Source organism: Azolla caroliniana, unplaced genomic scaffold (genome assembly GCF_043228905.1).
Source record: "Azolla caroliniana isolate FFs.n. ecotype wild unplaced genomic scaffold, voAzoCaro1.0.p SCAF_10, whole genome shotgun sequence".
Taxonomy (NCBI): domain Eukaryota; kingdom Viridiplantae; phylum Streptophyta; class Polypodiopsida; order Salviniales; family Salviniaceae; genus Azolla; species Azolla caroliniana.
Window position 1 is genome coordinate 22,128,511 of NW_028230445.1, and position 24,713 is coordinate 22,153,223.

Consider the following 24,713-nt stretch of genomic DNA (forward strand, 5'->3'; position numbering starts at 1 on the left):
TAAGGGATGGACTCTTTCCCACACGAGAAGATGTCTAAAGTTTATCATGCCTTCGCTCAAATACATGTTTATTAATCAAATTTGAGAATAATTGCTTAATTAATGAAAGGAAATAACATAACAGGGAAAAAAACACCTGAAGAGTTATATGGTTTTACAAGGCTTGGACACCTCTGAGACGACCTATTACACACATTGATATCAACAATGCTTGGTAGATCAGAACGGACCATTGACAAAGAAAATTTGTGATTGCCATAGAGAAGTCTAATTGAAGGAAATTTCATATAAAATTATGACTGCAGAGATATTAACAAATGATATAACGAACATTAACTAATAGAAAATTTTAACTCGGATTACTTGATGTGTTTGTGTAATTAGCATATTCAATATTTGAATTCGAATGAAAAGAGGGGCATTCTTGTAATTAAGGGAAACCAGACCATCTCATTTGTAAGGTTTCCCGTTTCTGGAAGTTGACGATTCGATTCAGAGACAGAGAGAGAGACAGAGAATGTCATGCAGGAAATCCAAAGCGAGACATCTGACACTGCACATTCATCGCCCTTTCACACTGCAAGCTTCCGGAAACTTCCATGGAAGCTTCCATACTTCGCAAGGGATCAGTCTGGCCTTCAGGTATTCCATAGTCTTCCCGCTTCTTTTCTTTGTTTGTTTCAGTGCCCCAATCTATTTGGATATTTACTTAGTACCTTTCTAAACGCCCGATTGTTTACCAAAATACCCCTAGGGTTTCAAAAACCTACCAGAATACCCCATGAGTGGTACACAATTTAGCATTACATGAGGATTCATTCTAGCCATTTTTGAAAACTTCAGAGTATTCCAGTAAACGGGCATTCATTCTAGTAAGATTTTAAAAACTTCGGGTATTCTGGTACATGGGATATTCATTCTAGTAATGTCTTAAAGAATTTAGGGATATTTGGGTGTTTTTGCTCATGTTTTGATTGATATAACGGCTCTCTTTTGCTTCACTTTTGCTAGAAATGGTGATGGTGGCGAGATTGTCTTATCACCTCATAATAACAACACCTCAATGCAGGTTTCACATGTTTCTTTTTACTTACGTTGAATGGATTTTATTTCCTTTGATTGCCTAGAATTGGATGCATATATGTGCGGAGGGAATGTGAAAAAGAAAACACTTTGGAAACACATAGAAACAGACATTAGAATTAGGGCCATTACATTGCCAATGATTGTCTCAGCTTGATTAGTTTTCCTTTACATAATGAACCATACTTGTAATGTCAGATTACATAATTATGCATATAGAACATGAAACTTATATAATTAGGCATGCAACATTAGTTCAACACGCTCGCATCAAATCCCGTTTAACAAATTATGCATATAAACCTGAGTTGGACATGCCTGCATTAATGTAGACTGTAAAAATTAGTTATTGAAAAACATGGGTCAACCATAACTGGCCACTGCAGATCTGGTTATGTGGAAACTGATGCAATGCTCAATTTTTATGTTTTTATGCTTGACAGTTGTCTATTTCACTGTTGCCTTTTCTATATATTTGTCTGGCTCTTAGTGTTTCCCAAGCAGATGCTATTTCTTTCAATGCTTGGCTTATGAAAACTGAACTCGTAAACACATGTTAAGTAGGAACTATTAATTATAATATTGTTGAATAAGGTAAGAACTTTGAAGAATGTCTGCAAATATATGAAATATATCTAAAGTTCCAACCAATAATGGATTAACTAGGTTGAACTCATGACCTCATGGTTTTAAACCCGGTTTTTTACCACTAAACCTAAGGCTATTATTAAACAATGTATTCTCCATCCCCAATTGACTTATCTTTTGGTAAATGGTGCAATTAACTTCTCTGTAATCACACTCAGTTGGTTTCTGTATTTTTTTAATGTGATCATCAATTTACAGATTTCTTCAACTTGAACTCTCTAACAGGTGATGATAGGTGATGTGAAACTCACATTACAAATGAACCAAGCAACAAATAGTGGTATGCATGGCTCGCCATTGATTGATGGTAGAAACCCTAGGTGAGGATATAGAATTTATTTAAATCTTCATGCAATGCATGTAATCCTAAATGTAAAGTAGTCAATGGTAGGCTTCATTGGTATTTCCGTTTGAAATTCTTGAATTAAGGGGTATGTGAATGCCCTTGTGAGAAAGAGGGTGGGTGGTCTTCGGAAAAGAAGTCTTGAATAGTCTATGATAATCAGTGTCGACACGTATATTCATGCCTAGGATTGTCTAGGGTTATCAATAGATTGTTATTATTTTAACAGTAGTTACACATTTCACCCTTTTGATGGAGCATTTAGCATACAACTTCGGAGAGTGGTGCCTCCATACATGTTACCTAATGATCCCTCTTATGAATGCATTTGAATATGTTTACCTGTGAGTATGTAGAGTTATCCATGCAAATGGCTGATTATGTTTGAGTACAAGTTCCTCCAAAGCAAGAAATGAAATTGAGTGGTATCGAGGTAATGAAACGATAGTAATTATAATAGTTTATACACCCCTGACTTCCGGGAGATGGAGGCAGCCCATCAAATATTTTTCATCAATGAACACACATCTGAATGAATTTGAATAAAACTGATGCTCATGGCCCTTATAGTGTTGGAACTACACATAGGATAATTGGAACCATGTGGCTAGCAGAATACCTCCGTGTATGTCTACAATTATACATCTAGTATGGCATAGGTATATGCATTATTTAAATTCACATTATTATGTTTGGAAGTGGAATCACTAAGAAGTATATGGTATCACGTGAAACCATTGTTGGAGACTTGGCAGTGAAAAATATGTTTAAAAGCATTTTTTGGATACCTTCATGCATACATTTCCTGAAGATTCCAATTTTCATGAGATGCAAATTAAGTTTTTGACCTTTGTTGGCTTGTAATTTGTTATGTAGGGTGAATTATATGACTCCGACCTTATCATATCTGATCAACTCAAGGTAATCCACATGCTTATATTTGTATATTTTGTAACTTTCTGTGAGGAGGCGTGTTTAGTTGCCATGCCCTAAAGTTTTCTGCATTTCTAATAATGACATGGTGGTTTTATTCTTGCAGAACTACACAACTTTTAAAAGAAGAAATTAAATGGCAATAAGCAATCCCAAACAAAGCATGGTTGCACATTGTAACCTTATTCTTCATCAAGCATTAGAAGTCATAGCAAAGACTTAAATGTAGAATATCTGGTATAATTGACTTGGCGTGTTTAAAGGGAAAATAAATGTGTATCTTGTACAATTAACTACACCTCTATGTCAATTTATTTGCGCAATGCAATGTAATTTGATAATCAATTGTAAATATCATCCCACCTAATCAATTGTACCTTTTTAATATCTGTTTTAATAATCTGTCCAAACTTAGCACTCATTGCGCACCATCCATTGGGTTTAGGTTCAACATTCAAAAAATGAGATGAGAATTCAAAGGTCAAGGGAAGCACTTTGATAGGTTTGGAGTTTAGGAAGAGAAAATTTGAAGCTCATGAGAAGGCCTTCAATGACACATAAATAACGTCATGTCTCCTAGGAGCTAGAATTGGTCAACATATAAATAATACGTATCATTCCTGTGTACAAATTTAACGACTATGGTAGAGCCACTGAATTTTCTACAGATTAGTGGATGACCATGAACACATGTCTAGTGTCTGTGGAGTTTTGCATTAGTAACTTTCAAAGTTCAAACCACATTACAAGACACAATCTTGAATCCTACCCCTTGAGAGCATGGTTTCGATTCAATGATATGAAGAGTGCAGAGAGATTGGTCAACACATATCTGCACACATAAAGGTTTGGGAGATATCACTCAACACGAGGTCCCATCTTCTTCAAGGGGGAATCCTACATCTGCTTGTAAATATGGCAGCAGATTGATGAACTTGTAAACCCTCAAATCTTTGAAGCCACTACGCACCAACTTAATCTAACATTGATTACAAAAGTCCAGAACGATTTGTAATCAAATATCCTTTTGTATTAATTCCCACTCTTTACGTGTGTCACTATTCAAATATCTTGCGCAGCATCCTGTATTTTGACTTCTGATTAGGAAAGTTAAAACGTACATTGCTAAGATCTGCAGTCTTTGCAGCTTCCATGCCCAATAATTGAGCTACAAACTCAGGTGGCACAGCACTTCCCAACCAGATAATAAATTGTAAACCGTCATTTATAAGAAAAACACCATGAGAATCCAACCTTTGAGCTGTGAGTGGTAGAGGCTGAATGGAATTAATTGATTTCTCCACTACCCTTCAAGCACAAAGTTAAAATACATAAATATCTAGAAACTCTGCATCAATTCAGACTTGAAAAAGAACAATATTGAGATTTCCTTTACCTTAACACGATGTTCATCTGGTTGAAACATGGTTGGATAAAGGAAATCTAGAAGACGGGGCATACCTGTAAAGGATTAGGATGACAATGTCAAAATATATCGAACAGAATATTTCATCAGGATATGAAATCCTTGAATTTATGACTCCAGGTTTTAACGGCGAATCCTCAGTACAGCCTCCCTAGCTGTCTCTCTTGTAAGATCCTTAGCAAGCTCATAGGTAAATTTCTGTTCATTTAAATGTGAATGAAATAAGGGATAAACGTAAGACTTGTCCTGCAATATATTTTGCTAAAGTACCTTACCTGAGATAAAGAAACCAAGGCTTAGCCAAAACCATTGGACTATGTTGTTGTCTTAATTATAAGGCATTTTCTTCTTAAACAGTTGCACAAGGATCAACCTAATGATGCCAAATCAATGTAACTCTCAGCGAATGCATGTAGGCTGACACCGATAAGGCATTTTCTTCTTAAACAGTGGCACAAGGATCAACGTAATGATGCCAAATCAATGTAACTCTCAGCAAATGCATGCAGGCTGACACCAATCTGGAATTTGGAAAAATCAATGGCCATTTGTTCGAAAAATGGTTCTTCGGAATTGCATATAGATATTAGAAGCTTCTTTGTCAGACCCATGAAATAAAAAACCATAGTGTCTATACAAATAAATATGTGCATGTATGCTTAGATTCATTTGTTCATGCATGCTTCTTTGCATGTTTATTTGTAAGAAGCTAGAAAATCTGAAGAAGCTAGAAAACTCACATTTCAGGCGATAACAAAACCATAGTCCATTTAAAATGGCCATATATGTATGAAATATCCATGAATGAATGAATGAACATATGGCTCTTAGCATTCAATATATGCCTCAGTTTCTTCTAAGCGTGTACCATACACATCACTAAATCCTAAATATTTCTTTGAACTCAATCCAAACATGCATATTATTATTATAAGTGGATAAATAATCATCTTTGTTATGACAAAAGGAATAAAAAGCTATTAAAAATGAGAAAATCTAAGCTATGATAGAGATTGGTCCTAAGAAGTGGTCAACAATCCATTCATCCCTTTTAAAGGTTTGGTGGTTTGGCTGGGGTCAGTTCAACCTTGAGCTTCCTTAACTGATTTGAGCTTGGTTCCAAACCGAACATGTTTGGGCCCAACTGGTTAAGGCTTAACTGGTTGCCGATTCCTACTTGCAAATTACAACTCATGACAATGTGGAGTTGCTTTAGTGGTGTAACACCAATCACGCATCAAGATATTCATTGATCAACCCATTATTCAAGCCCACGTAATTACCAATAAACTTTTACTCTTCTTTTTTAACTTTTTCATGGTTCCAAAATATAGCTTGTTTCATCCTTCAAAAGATCACAACTGTTCCTTCTCTTGCTTTTCTTAACAGTGGAACTAAACAAAGAAACATGTAATTTCATGGGGCTTTCATGGGCATATAAGAACAAATAGGGGCCTCAAACCTCGTGTAGAAGACAATTTTTTTGAATAAACGGAAGTGTCTTACAAATTCAGGTTACGTTATTTTTTTTGGATATTTTGCGAGTGTCTATGGGATAGACGTGATGTTGATATTTTGTAGTTTGTAAGTTATATCCGCTCCATTTTTCTTATGCTGGATTTCGATGGACCGCGACGCTTGAAGAATTAGCTCAGAATGTATATGTAAGCATGCCATAGCCATCTGCAATATAAGAAAGCCAGGCATATCATTAATTTACATGATTTAATTGGAACGGAAAAGGGGGGAAAGAAATGCCTGAGTCTTCACCCCCTCACTATACGGAGAGAGAGAGAGAGAGAGAGAGAGAGAACATACAGATGAACATTCGGTGTCTGAATCCTCATCCATAACTTTCAACGCCCAAGCACGAATCCAGTCAAGGCCACCCAATATTTCTGCAGACTCCATAATATGTGATGGATGCAGAGAAATCATGACACGAGATGCAGCATACAAAATGGCTCTTTTGACATATGTTTCTGGGTGATAAGAAATCTTCCTGTGAGAAAGATATCCAAAGATAGTCAATCCATCTATCTATACACAGAAGCGTCAAACAATTACTATATTGAAGTTATCTTACCTAGATCTGAGCATATCCAGGAGAGCTGATGCCAAAATAACTGCTTCTGGCTGTAAGGATACACATTCAACGCAAACACCAAGCATACATATAAGCCTCCCCAAGACAACAAAATCTCTTCCAAGGAAGTCCACACCATGCTGTATCTTATCATAGTCTCGCATTAAAGGCAGCATGAATGCACTGGCATAAGGAACAAACTTGTTTCTCCCTGTACTTGGATATTGTGATTGTTTGTAGTGTTTTGCCCGTAGTTCCATTGATTTATGTCCCCATCTTCTAGTTTTTCCCAAAGGCTTAAACTCACCCTGTAGATAGGGGACTTCTCTCTCATATTTATGGATCAAATTCACCATTGCATTGGGTTCATGAATTTGCCTCCAAGGGCTAGCTCCAATAGGGCTAAAATTGGTTCCAGGTCCATACCATGTCCTATCCATTTCTACTATTGCATGTTGCCCATGTTGGATTGGACCCTTGCCAGAAGAACCAACCATAGAACCAAGTGCAGAAAGTTCTCTTGCTGCATCTGACATTACTTCAAGAACTAGAAGCCTCTGGCTTATGTCCATGTGTGGAGAATAAAGTTCACGTGCAAACATCTCAACACTCCATGGTGCACATGCTAATAATGCAACTAGCGCATTGAATCTTTTGTTTTCTGCTGCCTCTTCCTGTCCTTCAACTACAATATCGCTACATCGAACATGTATCAATGCATGAGCCAAATCTGGAGCAATATTTTCCAGCTCCTCAGGCATGGCTCTTATAAGCTTCTCAACAGCATTAAGTGTTCTCTCTACCTGTTCAACCAAAGCATGGAGAAATCTTTCAAGAAATTACTGTGGTTACATAAAATTATTGGTGTGAAACCTCAAGTTGAGGTGAAAAAAAACATCTAAATACAAAGACTAGATCAAATCTCAAAAATAGAAGGAACTTACAAGATCAGGTCGGTCTCCCTTCCGCAGGTTAACGCAGCAATCGGTCAACTGCATAGGGAGTTTCTCTCTCTGAAGGTCAGATTCATCATCAGAGAGAGAATATGGCTGTATAGAGCACACACTCCCTGAATCACTTCCTCCCAAGCTGTCATCGTCATAGTCCTCAAAAGTATATGTCCTCAAATCAATAATTTCATCTGGATCAAATGCTTCTGAAACAGACTGAGCTTTCTTCTTTTTCTGAATTACATCCTCATTAGTCTTGATCACTTTCACTTCATTGATTTCGTTATTGACTGTAACATTATGATCAGGAACTATTATTGGCCCTGGTTTCTTGTGTATATCGAATGCTTCCCAGTCACAAAGTTCTTCGATCTTATCGTTCTCATCAAGTACCAGAGGCTTTGTCTTATCAATAACAAGTGAAAAGGCAAGGGCTATCTTTTTTGCCATCATTCGCACTAAATCCAATGGACTTTCAAGCCTCCCTGAATCTCCAGCAAAACATATTCACAAGCAAAGTAGTTTTCATAAATATTATGTATGACAAAATCACTAGACAAACTCACACAGAAAAATGGGAAAAATGATCATCACAACGGACATTAGAGCATCACATAAATCCATGAAAATGCAATATAAATCCGAACACAACAACTTACGACTGATTCCTTGGAGAAGGGACTGCAAAACGTTATTTGTGCTCTCCAAATCTTCTTTTGTTATTGACCGTAGTGATAAACCCACAGCAGCAGTAACATCTTTTAGAAGTCAAAGAATTCAATCCCATGTCCATTACTAAATCAATGGTCTAATAAACTGCAAAGGGAAACATGAACTAGCTCAAAGACATTAATGCAGAGTCCAGTCTCAAAAACCCCATGGAAAAAGAATAAAAAAAGAGACAGTGCTTCTTCATTTAATAGTATCTAAAACTAGGAAGCTTAGAACTAATTAAAATCTACCACTCGAAAATCAAAATTCAAGAAGTCAAGAGCAAAAACAAACTATTTGTACAAGACCATGCAGTTATGTCAAAGATACATGATTGTAACTGCATTTCCCCTGCCTGAATAAACTTCTCTCCAGACCATACTTCCACAAGATGTTGAATGACTGCTCTTTGTGAATTCCCTATATTAGTTTTAGAAGTGTGATCTGATGATTCTTTCTCAAATGGAGACTTAAATACTGCAAACTGCAGTATCCACTTTAGGCAGCATATTGGCAGCACTGTCCATACAAGGAACCTTTCTGTAAAGAGAGATCTGCAACGAAACAGTCAACAGTGAGCTGTGAGACGGGTAGATACACAAGTTTTGACTAAAATAAGAATTACGTGCGTCTTTATCGCATCAAATGTAAGACGGGATTTGATATGTATTTAATATTAGCCAATTGTTTGTCACAACATTTTCTGCACCATAAATTGTCTCCAAACAATAACAAAAAACATGATATTTTCAAGTTATAAAACATAGTGCCTCCCAAACATCTAGTGCTACATAGTGATCGTTGCATTATGTTAGGTTAAGACATGCATTGAAAAAGGGGGTTTCCAAAACATGTAGAACTAAAGATGTTTGATATTCACATATACATAGATTTTCTTTCAAACCCTCTTTGTGGACAGAATTACATGACTCAAACATAATTGACATAGAGAATGCAGAGTCCAGCGTAAATGTGCCAAGCTAACCTGATGGAACTCAGATTTTCAAGTAAACTAGAGAACAAAATGTAAAGGATCTGATAAGCCTCCTCATCTTTAATCTGTTTCTCCGCCATCTCCAACAGTAAAGCCTTGGCCAATCTTTCGATCGCATGAGCATCTTTCATGCAAATCATCAGGACTTCCCAATAGCTTGATTGCAGACAGGTTTCAGATGTGTCATCCAGGATTCCTACCACCATTTGGCTCTTATGTACACCACTTCTGTTAATGATGAAACCTTTTTGCTCAATATATCCACGGAGTTTAGAAAGCATTGTGGATGCAACAATATCTGCACCCATAAGCATCACAGATTATGATACATGTTCCTTCAAAATTATTTCTTTCTGCTACAACACAGAGAAAATTGAACTTTTATGTGCTACATGCATATGTTGCAAACGAACACAAAATGTGAATACAGTGTGCAGTGGCAAGATAGTTTGGCAAATTACCAGCATGCCCACGCCTGCAGAACCTTGAAAATAACTCCCCAGCTTGTACAAAAGGTACTTTGCAGACATTTGCAGATCCTAGCTCTGATTCCCAATACTCTTCAATAGCCTCCAAGAAATTGCTAACAGCTGATAGATGGAAGTGTCTACGAATCCAGTTCAAGAAAACACCACTGCCAATGTATAACTACTACATTCACAAAACTTAGCATCAACAAAACTACTCGAAATCTTATATAGATGTGCATAGGATGCTTTAGTAGTAAAGTGGTTTGATATTTCCAAGCTTGCTGATTGGGTCATGCACCTGAATATCTGCTAGCATATTCAGCTGGCATTATTTGTCGGTACTAAACAAGCATAAAAAGGGAAGTCGGGAAGAATTAATCTGCATAGCCAGTGCGAGAACCACCCACATATATACATGACATATAAGCAGAAACAAAGATTTGGAACTTCACAAGTCCAGAAGAAGCAAACAAGAAAGAAAAGACAGAAAAAGAAGAAGAATGTGCACAATAATCAACAACATTCAGAGGAAAAACGAACACTTGTCTTCTACAAGTCATTTAAAAAGGACAATGTTCTATCTTTCGTAACATTCTAACTTCATCTACCTGAGAAACTCATTTCATGATCACACCCTATTACAAGTTTTCGTGCCACGATAATTTTCACAATTACATATATTTTTACTATTACAGCATTCAAACAGTACTAAATTAACCATCTGGATACGGGGAGCGCAAATCTGAAGGAGCGCCAGGACGAACTCTGTCTGGTATAGAGGCAATCAATTGAACTATTGTAGAATTGTCATTTTGTGATCCTGATGGAAAGACTCCAGAGTTACTTATAGTTGCAGATTGCGTCACTACTTTCCTTAATCCACCATCCTCAAATAAACATAGGATAAGGAGCCTGCAGAAAAACAAATACTACGAGAGAGTTTCGGGTTAATTGCTCATTATTGCAGAGAATAAGAGAAATAGGAATAACATTCATAATTAGTAGAAAAGAACCTTTCAGCTACTCCACAGGTTGTGTATTTTTCAGCTATTTGTCTATTATCAGCATCAGCATTAGATGGTGTCAGGGCAGGAACTAAGGATAAGACAGCTTCAGTTGATGGTGCCAGTTTGAAGAAAGAATCAAATAAATTCACCTGTTCCTCAGCTGAGAAACATGCTAACCAATCTGGTGCTACATCTGCAATGTCATAGTAGTAGCATCAATCGACTACTACTAAAAGAAAGGCCATAGGGATCCATTGCAAATAGAAAAGAGCTCCATACTATGGGCTGTACAGAATAGCAAAACAAGGATGCCTAACAGGCAGCACGTCATTATCCCATTGATATAAGCAAAACTACTTTAAAAAATCACTTGAATCGCATCATGAAAATACTCACGATACAGAAGAATTTTTGCTACGGCTGGAAACAACGAGCTTCCATAAAACATGGACTTCAATATTTCCATTGGCTCATGGTTTCCAGATATCCGAGAGGCTTCTTCTAGGCAAGATGAAGCAACCTAGGGAAACATAGAACAGTCAGATTGTCATATCGATTTCATATGTGGAAATCACTGTTTCTTGTGTGGACAAACCCCCTTTTAAATGTTGAAGGATTGCGCAAAATCCATGTTTTATGTGGAAGAGCAAAACTTTCACGATACCTGTGCAATTTCCAGAGAAGACGGGCTTTTTCCTGAAACAACAAAAAAATCAGCGAACTCTCACAATTCTTTGTCGATTTGCATCTAAATTAACAAATATTCATTTACTCCTTGTCATTTACATCTCAAAAAACAAAATTTCTCTTCCTTAGTCATTGAGCTTCCAAATTTATAAAACGATGTGAAGCCAACCAATAAGAGAAGAATTACAATTATCGATGATCAAATCACATGGGGAAAGCAATACCTGAAGCCCTGCGAAGATGATATGAATGGAAGAGAGATGCTAGAGAATGCAGAGCCTCTGTGACTTCTTCGGCATCGCGAGCCTCAGTGACATATTTTATCACGCCCCTAACCAAGTCTGAGAGGGATTTGGAAGCGGAGGAAGAAGCCCCATAGCCAGGTGAGATGTCTTCCTCCATCTCGCCTTCTCTCCTCTTCTGTGGCGAACACGACCCTGAAAAGGTTTCGAACCAAGGATCGATCGATGGTATATAAATTAATTATAAAACCCTCGCCCCAGCCTCCAGGCAGGAATAACTGAAGATTCGTCGGTGCAAGGCTTATGGAAATCCAACCGGAAGCTTTTGCGAAGTTTCAATGCTCATATTTATTGTCTTCACATTCGGCACGATGGAGTCAAGTCAAGTTGGGGACCATGCAAGAGGTCAAGTCAAGTCAAGTCGGGAACCATGCGTCAACACTTCCTCTCATGTTGCGCCCATGGTTTGGCTAGCACATACGTATGACCATTATGTTTCCCCCTCATAACCATTACACTTTGTGTTGTGTTGTGGTTAGTAGTAGTGAGCAGCACCCACTCTTGCCTGCTCCGTCTCTACTCGAACCAGCTTCAAGCTGTTGGAAGACAATATTTCCGTTTTCCTCTCGTTGCTTTTAGATAGACAACTCCTAACTATTGTTATGTGACATTCCCATTTCTCTTTTGGAGATGTTCGTTGATCCAAATTCGATCTTGCATTATGCAACCCCCACTTAAATCGAACCACGTTGTCTCTCCAATAGTTAGTTGACATGTACGCTAAGACACTTTCTAGTTCAGGTGAATTTTCAATGGTTGGCCGACACATATCCCCTTTCCTTCTTAGCCATTGCCCCCATGTAGCAAGAAACCATGCATAGTTTCTACCCAAACGTGCATACTTCAATCAAAGTTCTATGTAAACCAAACTCCCTCTTTTGTATAAAGTATTGGTTACATGTTTATTCAAAATTTGATGTAAAGTAATATTTTCGTTGTGCTTAATATAATTTATTGATTATTCCCACACTCCATCCCTATATCAATAAATAACCCATGTGCTCTAATACTACGTAAAGAACTAGAGAATATAGTTCCATGCAATGGAATAGATGTTACTCTCAGGATGATATGCTATCAATCATTAGAAATATAAGTTTGATAGTTTAGCACATGCAACATCATTTTTTAATTGCGTCTCTAATTGGTAACGAGAGCTTTGATTAAGATTCATGTCATGATTGTCTCTTCTTGTCAATTCTTTTGTATGTATTGATTGATGATTTTCATCCTTGTACTCTTAGTGGTTCAAATTTGTAAGTCTCTATATGGGTTTGACTTTATATCGTGAATCCTTTTTTCATTTGGTGATTTATTGTCGGCTGATCTGATTATGAAAATCAGTAGTGCATTAATGGTTTCTATGTACAAGTGAAATGGATCAATCCTAAACATCAATCGAACATTATTTTCTATACGCCATATGGATATACCCCCGAGCAACAATTTTTCACTATTTCCCAACATTTGAGCCAATATTTGGCCCACCAATTTCATTCACAACCTCTATTCACGATATTCACTGATGCATCTTGCCCAAAGTAGATATACGGAATGCACAACCTCATTATTGAATCTCTAACCATATCTTATTATAAAGTGTTGAAATATGCAAAAATGTGCAAAAATAAGTAGGCCTCTCTCTTGTCTTTGCAACAATACTTTATACATGTAAACAACTCACAACTACCATTCAACAAGATCTTGTGATCTTATGAAATAAGAAGGATGCCAAATATATGATGTATATATCACATGTACACAATTAACAAGCTTATGTTTCAAAGCAATTCCTAAAAATGATATACAAAGTATACAATCTACTCTCTAAGAATATTATCCTCTCATAAAATGTATAGCCTCTGGAATATAATTTACTTGTATATATAAAATTGTAATTTGTATGAGGTTTAGCCTCCAGTTGTAAAGGTCTTTACTTCCTCCCCGCATCAGAAGGTGCTTTGGTAGGCATCCGGCACCCCTTGAACAAATAAATATACTGGAGAGAGGGTCACCAAGAATATGTCCTTCGAAGCACCATGATTCTCGATCCACCTATTTCAGACAATCCAGTCATCAAGGCCTGAAAAAACAAAAATTAAGGAAAACTCAACGAAAAGACTTCAAATACTATAAATAATATCAAGTTCAAATCCTCAATACACATTCTGCTTGCCTACAAGAATCATAAAGCATATCTTTAAATGTTGAGTTATAAGAAAGTACATAAGGTGTTGCATGATTAAAAAAAGTGTGCCGCATTAGATTGATGTGCACAACTATGAGATTTAAATATGTCTACCTGCTCCTGCCGAAGTCTTGTGTTCTCCTCCTTCAACTGTGCTACCTCAGCTTCTAGTTCAATAGTGTATGCCTGGAAAAAGGGATGAGAAAGCTAAGATTAAACATCAACAACAAAAACACTCGCGAATTTTGAACCAATCCACTGGAATTCTAAACTCAGAGATACAAAAACTTTGAAAATTTGCAATATCGTAGATGAAAAAACTTCAAATTTTGATAGATTTAAAAATATTTTCCAATTTTGACTGAACAGCTTCTAATTCTTTCCAAGAACGTTTTTGATTTTTCAAGACATTCTAGAAGAAAATATTTGAATCTTGATCAATTTGGGCGTTTCATTGATTTATCAATTAAGTTTTTAAATGATATGGCAACAAACGTCTGCAGCAAACACTTGAACACAAATACAGAAGAAGACTAAGCAGAAATAGAATAAAAAAATAAGCTTTAAGATGTCATTACTCATATGGTTAACCTGTTTTCTAGCCCTGGATCTCGCAGCAGATTCCCTGTTCTTTATCATTCGTCGTTGCCGTCTCTCCACGGTCTTTTCTATTACAGATTCATTAGCCAAACGTTTTCTTCCACGCATCGGATAATTAAACTCCGAAACAGCAGAAGAAGACACACCTAAGCTAGGATGTGGTAACGAGATCAACCCCTGAGAAAGATTATTGTGTGCACAAAAACCTGTATTATGATCTATTGCAAGTTTTTCATGCGTATTTGCCCCTCCTTCACGAAGGTTTGACGAAGGAATTAGCTCATCCTTTACCACCGATTGCTGCATTATTCTCTGATCCGACTGGCCTCGACTTGCAAATTTCAACCAATCTGATTGGATGTGAGGAACTATGCTGTCCACTACTGAAGCAGAAATGACAGTATTAACATGGTGTGCTATGGGGTCCACTATTGAAGCAGAAAAAGAAACAGTATTTCCATGATCTGTGCCTCCAATGTTTGGGTTAAAAATATCTAATCCTGTCACATTTGCATCAGAAAGAAGACTTGACGAAACCACATTGCTAGCACTAATTCCATCAACTTCTCTGCAAATTCCAGCTCTTCTCATGAAATCTTCCAAAGTTACTTCTCCTTCAGCTTCTGTCTTAGCTGTCTGTCGCACTACCAGAGGTTCTACACGAGGTTGCAGAAGCTCATGTCTAATGTTCACATTAGAATCAATCAAACCAGTAGGTAGCATAGTATTCTTCCAACTATGGTCTCCATTGTCGTCATCATCATAATCGTCTTCTTCTTCTTCTTCTTCTTCTCCTTCTGTTTGTGCTGAATTGGGCATATGGCCCATCAGCTTATGCTGCTGCACAGGTGATTCCACAGAGATCAAGGCATGATGGTCATCAGAAATCCATATGTTCTTGAGGAAATCGTCCATATTTGCACTGTGATCGAGCTTCTTGTCAGGATCAATCTTCTTAATGTAAGGGTCAATTTTCTTCATGTCTGGATCAATCTTTTTCATGTTTGGATCAAACTTCTTGTTTAATGGATCATGCATAGTGAAAGTATTCATCCGTTTGTCTTGATCTTCGTATAGATTGGATTGTTGTATGGGCAAATCAGCATCATTGGAATCAGACAGTGATAACATGGTCTGCGAACAGATAATTGTAGGAGAGAGAAGGAGAACAGAAGATAGGCTGATGTCGATGAAGAAAACCTGCGGCTGGTTACATAATATGTCATATATGGCGATATTTCTGAGATTTTCGAAAGCGAAAGGATGTGAAAAGACTTTAAACGGAAATGAAAGGTGAAGAAGCAGGCTTACCCGGAGCTGAAGGAGGCACAACAAGATTTCGACGCTTTGCAGCATATAAAATTGTTGATTAAGCATGCAAGCCTATAATTTTTGGTACGATTTGCAGGTGGAATATTGTATGAATATAGATATAGATATAGATATATCACTGCACAGTAGAAGATTAAGCCGTGCAAATGAAGGAGGAGGCCTGAAAGAAGAGACGAGACGACGAGCACATCAACAGAAACGACGAAGATGATGATGGTGAAGGTAACGACGAAGATGATGGAGATGGAGATGGAGATGGAGATGGAGATGGAGATTTGTGATGGAGATGGAGATGGAGATGGTGATGGTGATGGTGTTGGTGATGGTGATGGTGATGGTGACGACGGGAGAGATGAAGCAGAAGGTGAAGAAGGAAGAATGAGAGGATGCTTTGACGGTATTCCTCGCACACCATCTCCGATCCGAACAGATGAGAGAGAGAGAGAGAGAAAGGAAGACTGTGTCTTCAATAAACCTTATTAGAAACCTCGTTCGCTAGTCTTTTCAATGTTTTTGATTGTAATTGGATGTGTGTCCATTAGTTACTAGTAACTAACTACTCACCCACCCAACTCTTAACACAAAATCGTGTGTACTTGTGTGTGTGTGTGTGTGTGTGTGTGTGTGTGTGTGGTTTGTCTGATCATGATGATGATGAGGCCAAAACACTGGTACCTTGAGCAAAATCCCATGCAAAGGCTTAAGCCTTACATAATTATCCTCGTCAATGTTGCTGCTCGGACTCGTATCATAACAACCCAAATGCTTTTATTAACTCTACACGCTCTTTGAGACAACAATGAATATGTCCCATTTGACATTCAAAAAAGTTTGGCAGAAAATGGCAAACCACCCTTTGTTGTTTGCCAAAGAAACACTTTTGCATACAATACGCGATGCCATTGTGATCATGCATCCACAACATCATACACATCAAGTAAGCCATATGTGATCATAGCTTGATGTTCATTCATTCCATCTCTTGTCTCACTTTTGTATTGGGGATGTATCCTAGTGTTGAGTTGCATTTCTATTAGCCCATGCATCATGGGGTTCCTATCTCGTTAACTATATATTCACTATAGTAGACCACATTCCAAGCATAGGGGTTGAATGCATCATTGTCTTTCTCTTTTTTGTCATATAAATAGTTTAAACAACAAAATAATACAAAACCTAAAATGATAGTGAAGATATACTCTCTCCTCTCTCTCTCTCTCAATATGAATAGAATAGAATTGTCTACATCTAATTTCCATACATGCAACGCCAATCAATTATAGAAAATTGTGCGTAAACATTAGACATGCTCGAGTGATACCTTCCGATTTTTGGTTCAATGTGGTACTTTGAGTGAAAAGAAGAGAAATCATGTTTGTATATGGAGATATGTTAATATTATTCTAAAAAAATAGTATGCATGTTGATACATATTTCCATGCTTAACTAGGATACAATTGGACTACCTACTCTCCCATATATTAAAAATATAATGAAGATCACATGGCTACACGAGTTTTTATGAAGCCCAAGAAGTATTGCAAAAACTAAAGGAGGCCGAGGCTAAAATGTGTAAGTTTTGCATGATCACCATGTGATCTAATATATTTATAAACTAAAATCCTGTTAAGTTATTGTTTTGAGAGAGGGAATCTTGAATTTCCAAAACCAATTTAATTCCTTATTCTCTATGTTGTTGGGATTCAAGAATAGTGATAATGTTCTTAACGGGGGATTTATAGGTGTCCATTGTTGTTGGCTCAGTACAGTGACTCATAGTATCTTTCACGTGATCACCATGTCATCTAAAAGATTTATAAACTAAAATACTATTGTCAAGTTATTTTTTTGAGAGAGGGAATCTTGAATTTCCAAAACCAATTTAATTCCTTATTCTCTAAGTTGTTGGGATTCAGGAATAGAGATAACGTTTTTAGAAGGGGGCTCATAGGTGTCGATCGTTGTAGGCTCGGTAGAGTCATAGTGTCTCATGTTGCAAACATATAGAACACACTTTCAACACTCTTAATATTTAAATACAAGAATGATATGACAAAGCTTTCCATCTAAGGAAGATTGTCTTGAACACCGAAAATGAGGAACTTATATAAATATAGTAGTAAAATGTCACTCAAATGTGAACTATGGAAATATAGGCCTCAATATAACTAACTCTTTAGGCTTGTAACCATTTTAAGGGTTGTCACATTGCATTAGCTACTCCAAATCTTTCCATCCAAATCCTTGAGATGTGTGACATATGCACTCTCTAGGCAAAGAGGGGTGCATTGAAGTTGTGAGGTTACTTAAACCTACTTTAATTTGCGTTAACTCATTGTTGGTCATTCAATGGCAACTTGCAATTCCAATGGGCCGAGGCTGGTTTTGTAATAAGCTTGTAACAATTGCATCAACACATAGGCTGCTTATAAATCTAGATACTGTAAAGTCTAAAAATAGAAAGAGACCCTCAATTCGAATCCCCCAACAACTAACAAGTAAATGGAGTTAGTGAAAATTTAAATGTATATACTCAAATTGTATTGCTTAAAATTGTAATATGTATAAAGCTTTCAAATTTGCCTTTAGAGGCAAGATTAAAGAAAAAACGATAAAATAGCGAATATAATTGAGTAGTTGTGGTCTTTTACATCCATCGTATATGTCTATTGGATCTCCTATTACGTATATATCCTCTATCTATGCTTAGTACGTGATTACAACACTCCTAGTTGAGGCTTGCAGTGAGAGGCACAAGCACTGAAACAATAATATGTGGTATTGATAAACCTTACGAATGTTTCTCCACAAATACTTGATGCATTTCACTTCTCTTCTGCATATTATATTTTCGTTTGTTAATCAAGTATTACAATTAGAGGACATCATCCAATATTTAGTAGATAACATTTGGCTCTCTCTGTTTCTCTCTCTCAATGCAAACACTTGGTCAAAAAAAGGCATGAACATGCATCTATATGTGTATTAGTTGTCGTCAATTGAAATTACCATATTTAGAGTTGTACACTAAACATCTTTAGCCCGGGTCATATAGAGTTCAGGGTCCCATAAAATAAATTATTCTCAATGCAAACACTTGGTCAAAAAAAGGCATGAACATGCATCTATATGTGTATTACTTGTCGTCAATTGAAATTACCATATTTAGAGTTGTACACTAAACATCTTTAGCCCGTGTCATATAGAGTTCAGGTTCCCATAAAATAATTTAATCTTAACAATAGGTAATATCAATCACTAAAGGATATTGAGGGATTGAAAATTTTGAAGAAAGAAAGATATGTTTTCTCCAAAAGACCATATACGGCCTATGGGACTTGGAAAAGATTCAACTATTTACCTTTAATCGTAAGTGCAAGTTACAAATGAAAAATGGCTTCCAAAGCTTGCTTCCTAAATCTAAATTCAAATTCAAATTATTACTCTCTTATAGTATTCTTCATGGGATGATAACGAAAAAGTTAGAGGAATGAGGAGGGCATATGTGATGCCTAATGACGATGGTTTTGATTTGTGAAGTCGTGAACATCGTAGCCATCGCCCCCTTGAGGTTCTTATTAATTGTAGATCAACAAGTTCTTATGAGGATTCCCCATTTCATGTTAGTTTTAGAGTGGAGAAAATCATCTCATGGACCTTTGGGAGCCATATGTGTGACTTGATTATTTTCCAATAACAAGCCCTTCTATGATAAAAAGCAACATTAAACAACCATATGACTTATGAAGCTTCATATAAATAAACCTAACACAAGGCATAGGGTAATAGTCGTGGCCAATTCCCGACTCGACCGTTGCATGCCTGTACGATGGCTTTAACGATAGGTCCATGCCCTCGCTCGATCTTCCCATTTGCTTCCGGATTGTAGGCAGTCGTGAGGGAGAGCTTCACGCCTAGTCTTTCGAAGAGCTCCGTCGCTTCGTGCGCGTCCAACTCCCCTCGGTCGGCCACTATCTTCCCTACACATCCAGATTGGCAAACAATATCTTCAAGTAAAAATTTACAAGCAGCTGAAGTCGTCTTATTTGTCAAGGCTCGTCCTTCCACTTGATTTGTCAAGTCTTCCCTTGCCAGCGCTAAGTACTTCATTTGTCCCACTCCCATTGGCATCGAGACCAGATCCACCATCCATTTGAAGTGTATGGTGAGTGGGCATGTCGGCTTTAACTCATCACGATGACATATATTTGAATATATTTGGCAAGTTTTGCAAGTGGACACGAAATGGAGTACATCTTTGTACATGCTTGGCCACCAGTATTTCTCCTTCAACTTTTCGAACGTCGCCCATGTTCCTCTATGACCTGCCCAAGCACTCTCGTGGAATTCGGTCATCAACGTCTCTTGCTCTTCTTTCTTTACCACCAATCGACGTGGTATTCTTGTCCTTCTTTTTGGATGTCGCCAAAGGAATCCTCCCTTCAAGAAGTATCGGTAAGCTTTCTTTCGGATTCATAGGGCCTCCTCCTTTGTCAACGAAGCATCTGTCGTCAATGTTCTTAGCAATCTACCGATGAGTAACCATTCTCCTTCGTACTCGTTCTCGTTGAAGACGTGGAGGGTTTGCGTGTCCTGGTCTTCCGCCGACAATCGAGCCATCTTGAAGAAGTCGAGGGCGACATCTTCATCTTCCGAAACCATGTTACTTCCATTTGAAAATCTTGCCCTCGACAGCATGTCAGCCATGGCGTTCTTCTTCCCTGCGATGTGACGGATCTCTGGGTTTAAAGACTTGATGTAGGCGATCCACCTTAGCATAGCAAGATCTGGGGTCGCACATCCCGAGACCATTCCGAGAATTGGGAGATAATCTGTCTCTATTATCACTTCTGACCCGATCAGGTAATCTTTGTCCGTCTTCACTGCCGACACAATACCCCAAAGTTCCCACTTGACTTGGGCATATCTTTGTTGCCGTTCGCTGAGAACCTTTGCTCCGAACCGGACGACATATCGCGCATTATCTTCACCTTCTTGATTGATGACCCACCCGATTCCGATTGGGCTTGTATCGACGGTCACGTAAATTGGTTTCCCTTCGGCATAGTCGGCCTTCCTTAGTGCCGGAGCTTCAAGAAGCAGTTTCTTTAATCTTCGCATTGCCTTTGTGTGCTCGTCTCGCCATTCAAACTTTATTCTTTTCTTTAGTAGTCCATATAACGGTTCGGCGACATGAGCGTAGTGAGGAATCCATATATGATAAAACGCGCACGCTCCAAGTGTTGAGCGGCAAGCTCAACCGGAGCCGGATCAACTGAATAAGCCGGAGCCGGTAAGCGAGACGGATCGGGCGGAACGGATCGGTATGATGGTGAGCAACCGAACCGGCAAGCAGTGGAGGCCGGGTGCAATCCGTAACCGGAAGTCCAATCGGAAGCCTAGTATAGGATAGACTACTAGGTAGCTATAGTCTCGTAGTAAGTGTTAGATGCTCGAGTGAGCATTGAAGTACATGGTACTTCTGTCAGTCCCAAGAGGACTTGTATAAATAGTGCTACTTAACACAGTGTATATACAGAGAGTCTTGATATAATTTTGAAAGTGTGTTTTGCTCTCTCTGTCTCTGTGTGTGTGTGTGTGTGTTGTTCTCTGTTTTACGCTTCCGCAAACACTTACGTTTACATGGTATCAGAGCGCGAGGGTTGAGAACCTCTGCTGCAGACATTTACTCTTGAGAAGAAAACCCTAACAGGTCGAAAACAGACACAGTAGAAGACATGGATAGAGGCATGGCTACGTCGCTCTCGGTGGAGAAGCTCGACAGGAGCAACTACGCATCCTGGTCTTACAAGATGCACCAGTACCTGCTTGGACACGGGTACTGGAGTTATGTTGAAGGAGCGAATGATGCGGCGCCAGACTCAGCACACAAGGACTTCCCGGTATGGGAACAGGCGGCAAGCAGGGTGATGTACTGCTTCGCGTCCAGTGTCGGCGATCAGCTGCTCAGCCACATCCGTGACGCCAAGACACCGAAGGATGCTTGGGGGAACCTGAAAAAGGTTTTCGCCGCAACCACCACTGCCCGGAAGCTGCAACTCAGACAAGAGTTGAGCAATGTTCAACAGAAGAACATGTCCGTGGCAGACTACACGGGCCGGATAAAGGAGATCTGCGACTCGCTCGCCTCTATCAATGTTACCATAGAGGAAGACGAGATGGTGCAGGTATGTCTCAGAGGCCTGGCGTCCAAGTTCGGAGCGTTCCAGACTGCGGTGTGTACAAGGGAGAATACCCCCTCATTCTTCGACTTACAGTCGATGCTCCTTGTAGAGGAGAACCACGCCGGTGCATCTACCAGTGCATCCCCGGACAACCGAATGTTGTACACGGGAACGGATCTGTTCCGTGGGCGTGGTGGAAGAGGTGGGTCGGCACGCAATGGAGGCAGCCGGCAAGAGCAGGAACGGAGGCACTATGAGCGTGCCGACAGCAGTTCCGGGACTTCCACAAGCAGGGGGAGTCAAGGCGGCGCCGGAGGCTGGCAAGACAAATCCGCTACGGAATGCTGGTACTGTGGCAAAAAAGGCCATAGGGAAAGCGAGTGCTGGAGAAAGCGTGCCGATTCGGACAAATCCGGATCCGGCAAGACCGGTAAGGATGGCCGGCAAAACTCGCACTACGCAAACAGATCAAGAGGATCCGGAACTAGAAAGGCCGGTAAGGGGCCAGCCTTGGTGATGAATCACAAGGCAAACTCAATGAAGAAGACCACTTCCAAAATGGAGGAAGTGTGGTATGTTGATTCCGGCGTGTCGAACCACATGACGAGCCACAAAGAGTTGTTCTCCTTTCTGGAGAAACCGGATCAACCAGGAGTAGTCGAAACCGGAGACGACACTCCTCACCCAATCGTGCACGTCGGAGAAGTCCCTCTAAGCCAAGTCGGACAGAAAGGGAAGCTGATGAACGTATTACACGTTCCGACAATCACGAAGAACCTGGTGTCCGTCGGTCAGATTGTCGACCAGGGGATGCATGTGCGGTTTACGCACCTCGGGTGCTTCATTGAGGATGAGGGCGAAGTCATTGCGCAAGGGCGCAGAGACGGGAGGATGTTTATCCTCAACACCAATGACTTTGGCACCGCTCTGTTCGCGAAACGACAGAAGGTCGAGTCGGACATCGACCTGTGGCACAAGCTGATAGGCCACGTTGACTACTAGAGGCTTCAAGATCTGCAAACGAAACAAGTCGTTTTCGGTTTGCCGAAGTTCAGCGGCCGGAGAGCCGAAATTTGTGAAGCCTACCAACTTGGGAAGCAACACCGGCTTCCATTCCCCACCAAACGGAACCGGAGCCGTAACAAGCTCGATCTCATCCATTCGAATGTGTGGGGACCGGCACAAAGTGTAAGCCTTGGCGGGAGCCGATACTTCGTCTCCTTCATCGACGACTATACTCGACATACTTGGATCTACCTCATTGAGCGGAAGAGCGAAGTCTTCGACTGTTTCCGGAGCCTCCAGAAGATGGTGGAACGGGAATCAGAGAAGAAGATCAAATGCCTTCGGTCGGATGGCGGAAAGGAATATTTTTCCGGCCAATTCACTAGTTATCTGTAGCAGAAGGGAATTCGGCGAGAGTTCAGCTGCAGATACACACCGGAGCAAAACGGTGTGGCCGAAAGGAAGAACCGGACACTCGTCGAAGCGGCAAGGGCAATGCTGGAGGAAAAGAGCATGCCCCGGTTCTACTGGGCGGAGGCGGTTCAGACGGCCGTCTACATACAAAACCGCATTGGTGACAAGGTGTCAACTCATGAGCTGTATTTCGAGCGCAAGCTGAACTTAAAACACCTTCGGATATTCGGCAGCATAGCGTATGTGCATGTGCCGGATCAGAAGCGGAGAAAGCTGGATGCAAAATCGGAAAAATGCATCCTAGTCGGCTATGCTCAAGAGCAAAAGGGGTATAAGTGCTATAACCCCCGGACGAAGGAAGTCTGAGTTAGCCGGGATGTCGAGTTCGACGAATCGGCATCCTGGTACTCCGTACCGACTTCGACTTCCGATCCCGACCCAATGCCGGAAGATTAGGCTAGTGAGCCTGAATCAGCCCTGGCAGAGGATGATGAAGCCGAGACTCAAGATGAGAGTCCGGAATCATTACGGTTGAGTGGACCGAACGAGCAACTGAGTTAGTTGGACCAGTCGGATGAAGAGACGGGAAGTGGTGGAGACTCTCCCGTGCTCTCCCTGCGCAAGGAACCAAGGAAATGGTTCACGCGCAAAGAGAAGGGGAAAAGGAAGATGCTGGAATTCGAAACCGGCAACGATGAGTCGGATCGGTGCGTATCCGACTCCGGAAAGGAGAAAGGCAGATCTTCGACAACGAAGACCAAACTGGCCAAGAAGGGCCTCAAATCAGGTGACGGTGTGTTGCGCCGATCAACCCGCCAGAAGGATCCCTTCATACGGTACGGGTACAATGAATACATGGCGCATCATTATGCGTACATGACTAAGGTGACAGAAGTGCGTGAGCCGGAGAGCTACGCAGAAGCGGCAAAGGCCGCAAATTGGCGTGCCGCTATGGACGAAGAAATGCGGGCACTCGATGCCAACGAAACTTGGGACCTAGTTGATCCTCCCCGTCACTGTAAACCAATCGGATGCAAGTGGGTGTACAAGGTCAAGTACAACGCTGACGGTTCTGTTAACCGGTACAAAGCCCGGTTAGTGGCGAAGGGATACGCGTAGACCCACGGAATCGACTACGACGAGACCTTCGCTCCTGTGGCGAAGATGACGACGGTTCGTGTGGTACTGGCGGTTGCTGCGGCAAGGGGGTGGCATCTTCACCAGATGGATGTGAAGAACGCCTTCCTTCAAGGAGAGCTTGAAGAAGAAGTCTTTATGACTCAGCCCCCCGGATTTCAATCGGAGATGAACGAGTCGGCGGTATGCCGACTGAAGAAGTTGCTTTACGG

General features: G+C 40.0%; 3 protein-coding genes across 4 annotated transcripts in view; 1 reads left to right on the forward strand and 2 right to left on the reverse strand.

Annotated features, from left to right (window-relative positions):
• Positions 1-459: 459 nt before the first annotated feature.
• On the forward strand, positions 460-3,298 carry LOC147859629 (uncharacterized). Of its 2 annotated transcripts, XM_087326261.1 has the most exons (5): positions 460-642; positions 1,012-1,069; positions 1,957-2,051; positions 2,951-2,995; positions 3,114-3,298. In XM_087326261.1, exons 1-5 carry the CDS (start codon positions 518-520, stop codon positions 3,151-3,153), a joined length of 363 nt encoding a protein of 120 aa, XP_087182387.1. In that variant the 5' UTR covers positions 460-517; the 3' UTR covers positions 3,154-3,298. The 2 variants fall into 2 exon arrangements, with proteins under 2 accessions (XP_087182387.1, XP_087182388.1); XM_087326262.1 differs by lacking the exon at positions 1,012-1,069.
• Positions 3,299-5,880: 2,582 nt separating this feature from the next.
• The window catches only part of EMB2423 (telomere length regulation TEL2 family protein), a 60,337-nt gene continuing 41,504 nt past the window's right edge, over positions 5,881-24,713 (reverse strand). The window contains exons 2-14 of the mRNA XM_087326191.1: positions 11,563-11,745; positions 11,316-11,347; positions 11,048-11,171; positions 10,658-10,844; positions 10,374-10,556; positions 9,636-9,781; positions 9,166-9,472; positions 8,511-8,734; positions 8,129-8,227; positions 7,464-7,954; positions 6,520-7,322; positions 6,252-6,435; positions 5,881-6,116 (exon numbers count right to left, since the gene is read on the reverse strand). Of these exons, the coding sequence (XP_087182317.1) occupies positions 5,982-6,116; positions 6,252-6,435; positions 6,520-7,322; positions 7,464-7,954; positions 8,129-8,227; positions 8,511-8,734; positions 9,166-9,472; positions 9,636-9,781; positions 10,374-10,556; positions 10,658-10,844; positions 11,048-11,171; positions 11,316-11,347; positions 11,563-11,740 (3,093 nt within the window). The 5' untranslated portion in view covers positions 11,741-11,745 and the 3' untranslated portion in view covers positions 5,881-5,981. The remainder of the gene's footprint in view (positions 6,117-6,251; positions 6,436-6,519; positions 7,323-7,463; positions 7,955-8,128; positions 8,228-8,510; positions 8,735-9,165; positions 9,473-9,635; positions 9,782-10,373; positions 10,557-10,657; positions 10,845-11,047; positions 11,172-11,315; positions 11,348-11,562; positions 11,746-24,713) is intronic.
• On the reverse strand, positions 13,285-15,804 carry LOC147859631 (ABSCISIC ACID-INSENSITIVE 5-like protein 5). Its single transcript, XM_087326192.1, has 4 exons — positions 15,740-15,804; positions 14,420-15,628; positions 13,943-14,014; positions 13,285-13,723 (listed from the first exon to the last, which is right to left on the reverse strand). The coding sequence occupies exons 1-4, from the start codon at positions 15,782-15,784 to the stop codon at positions 13,652-13,654; spliced, it is 1,398 nt and encodes a 465-aa protein (XP_087182318.1). The 5' UTR covers positions 15,785-15,804; the 3' UTR covers positions 13,285-13,651.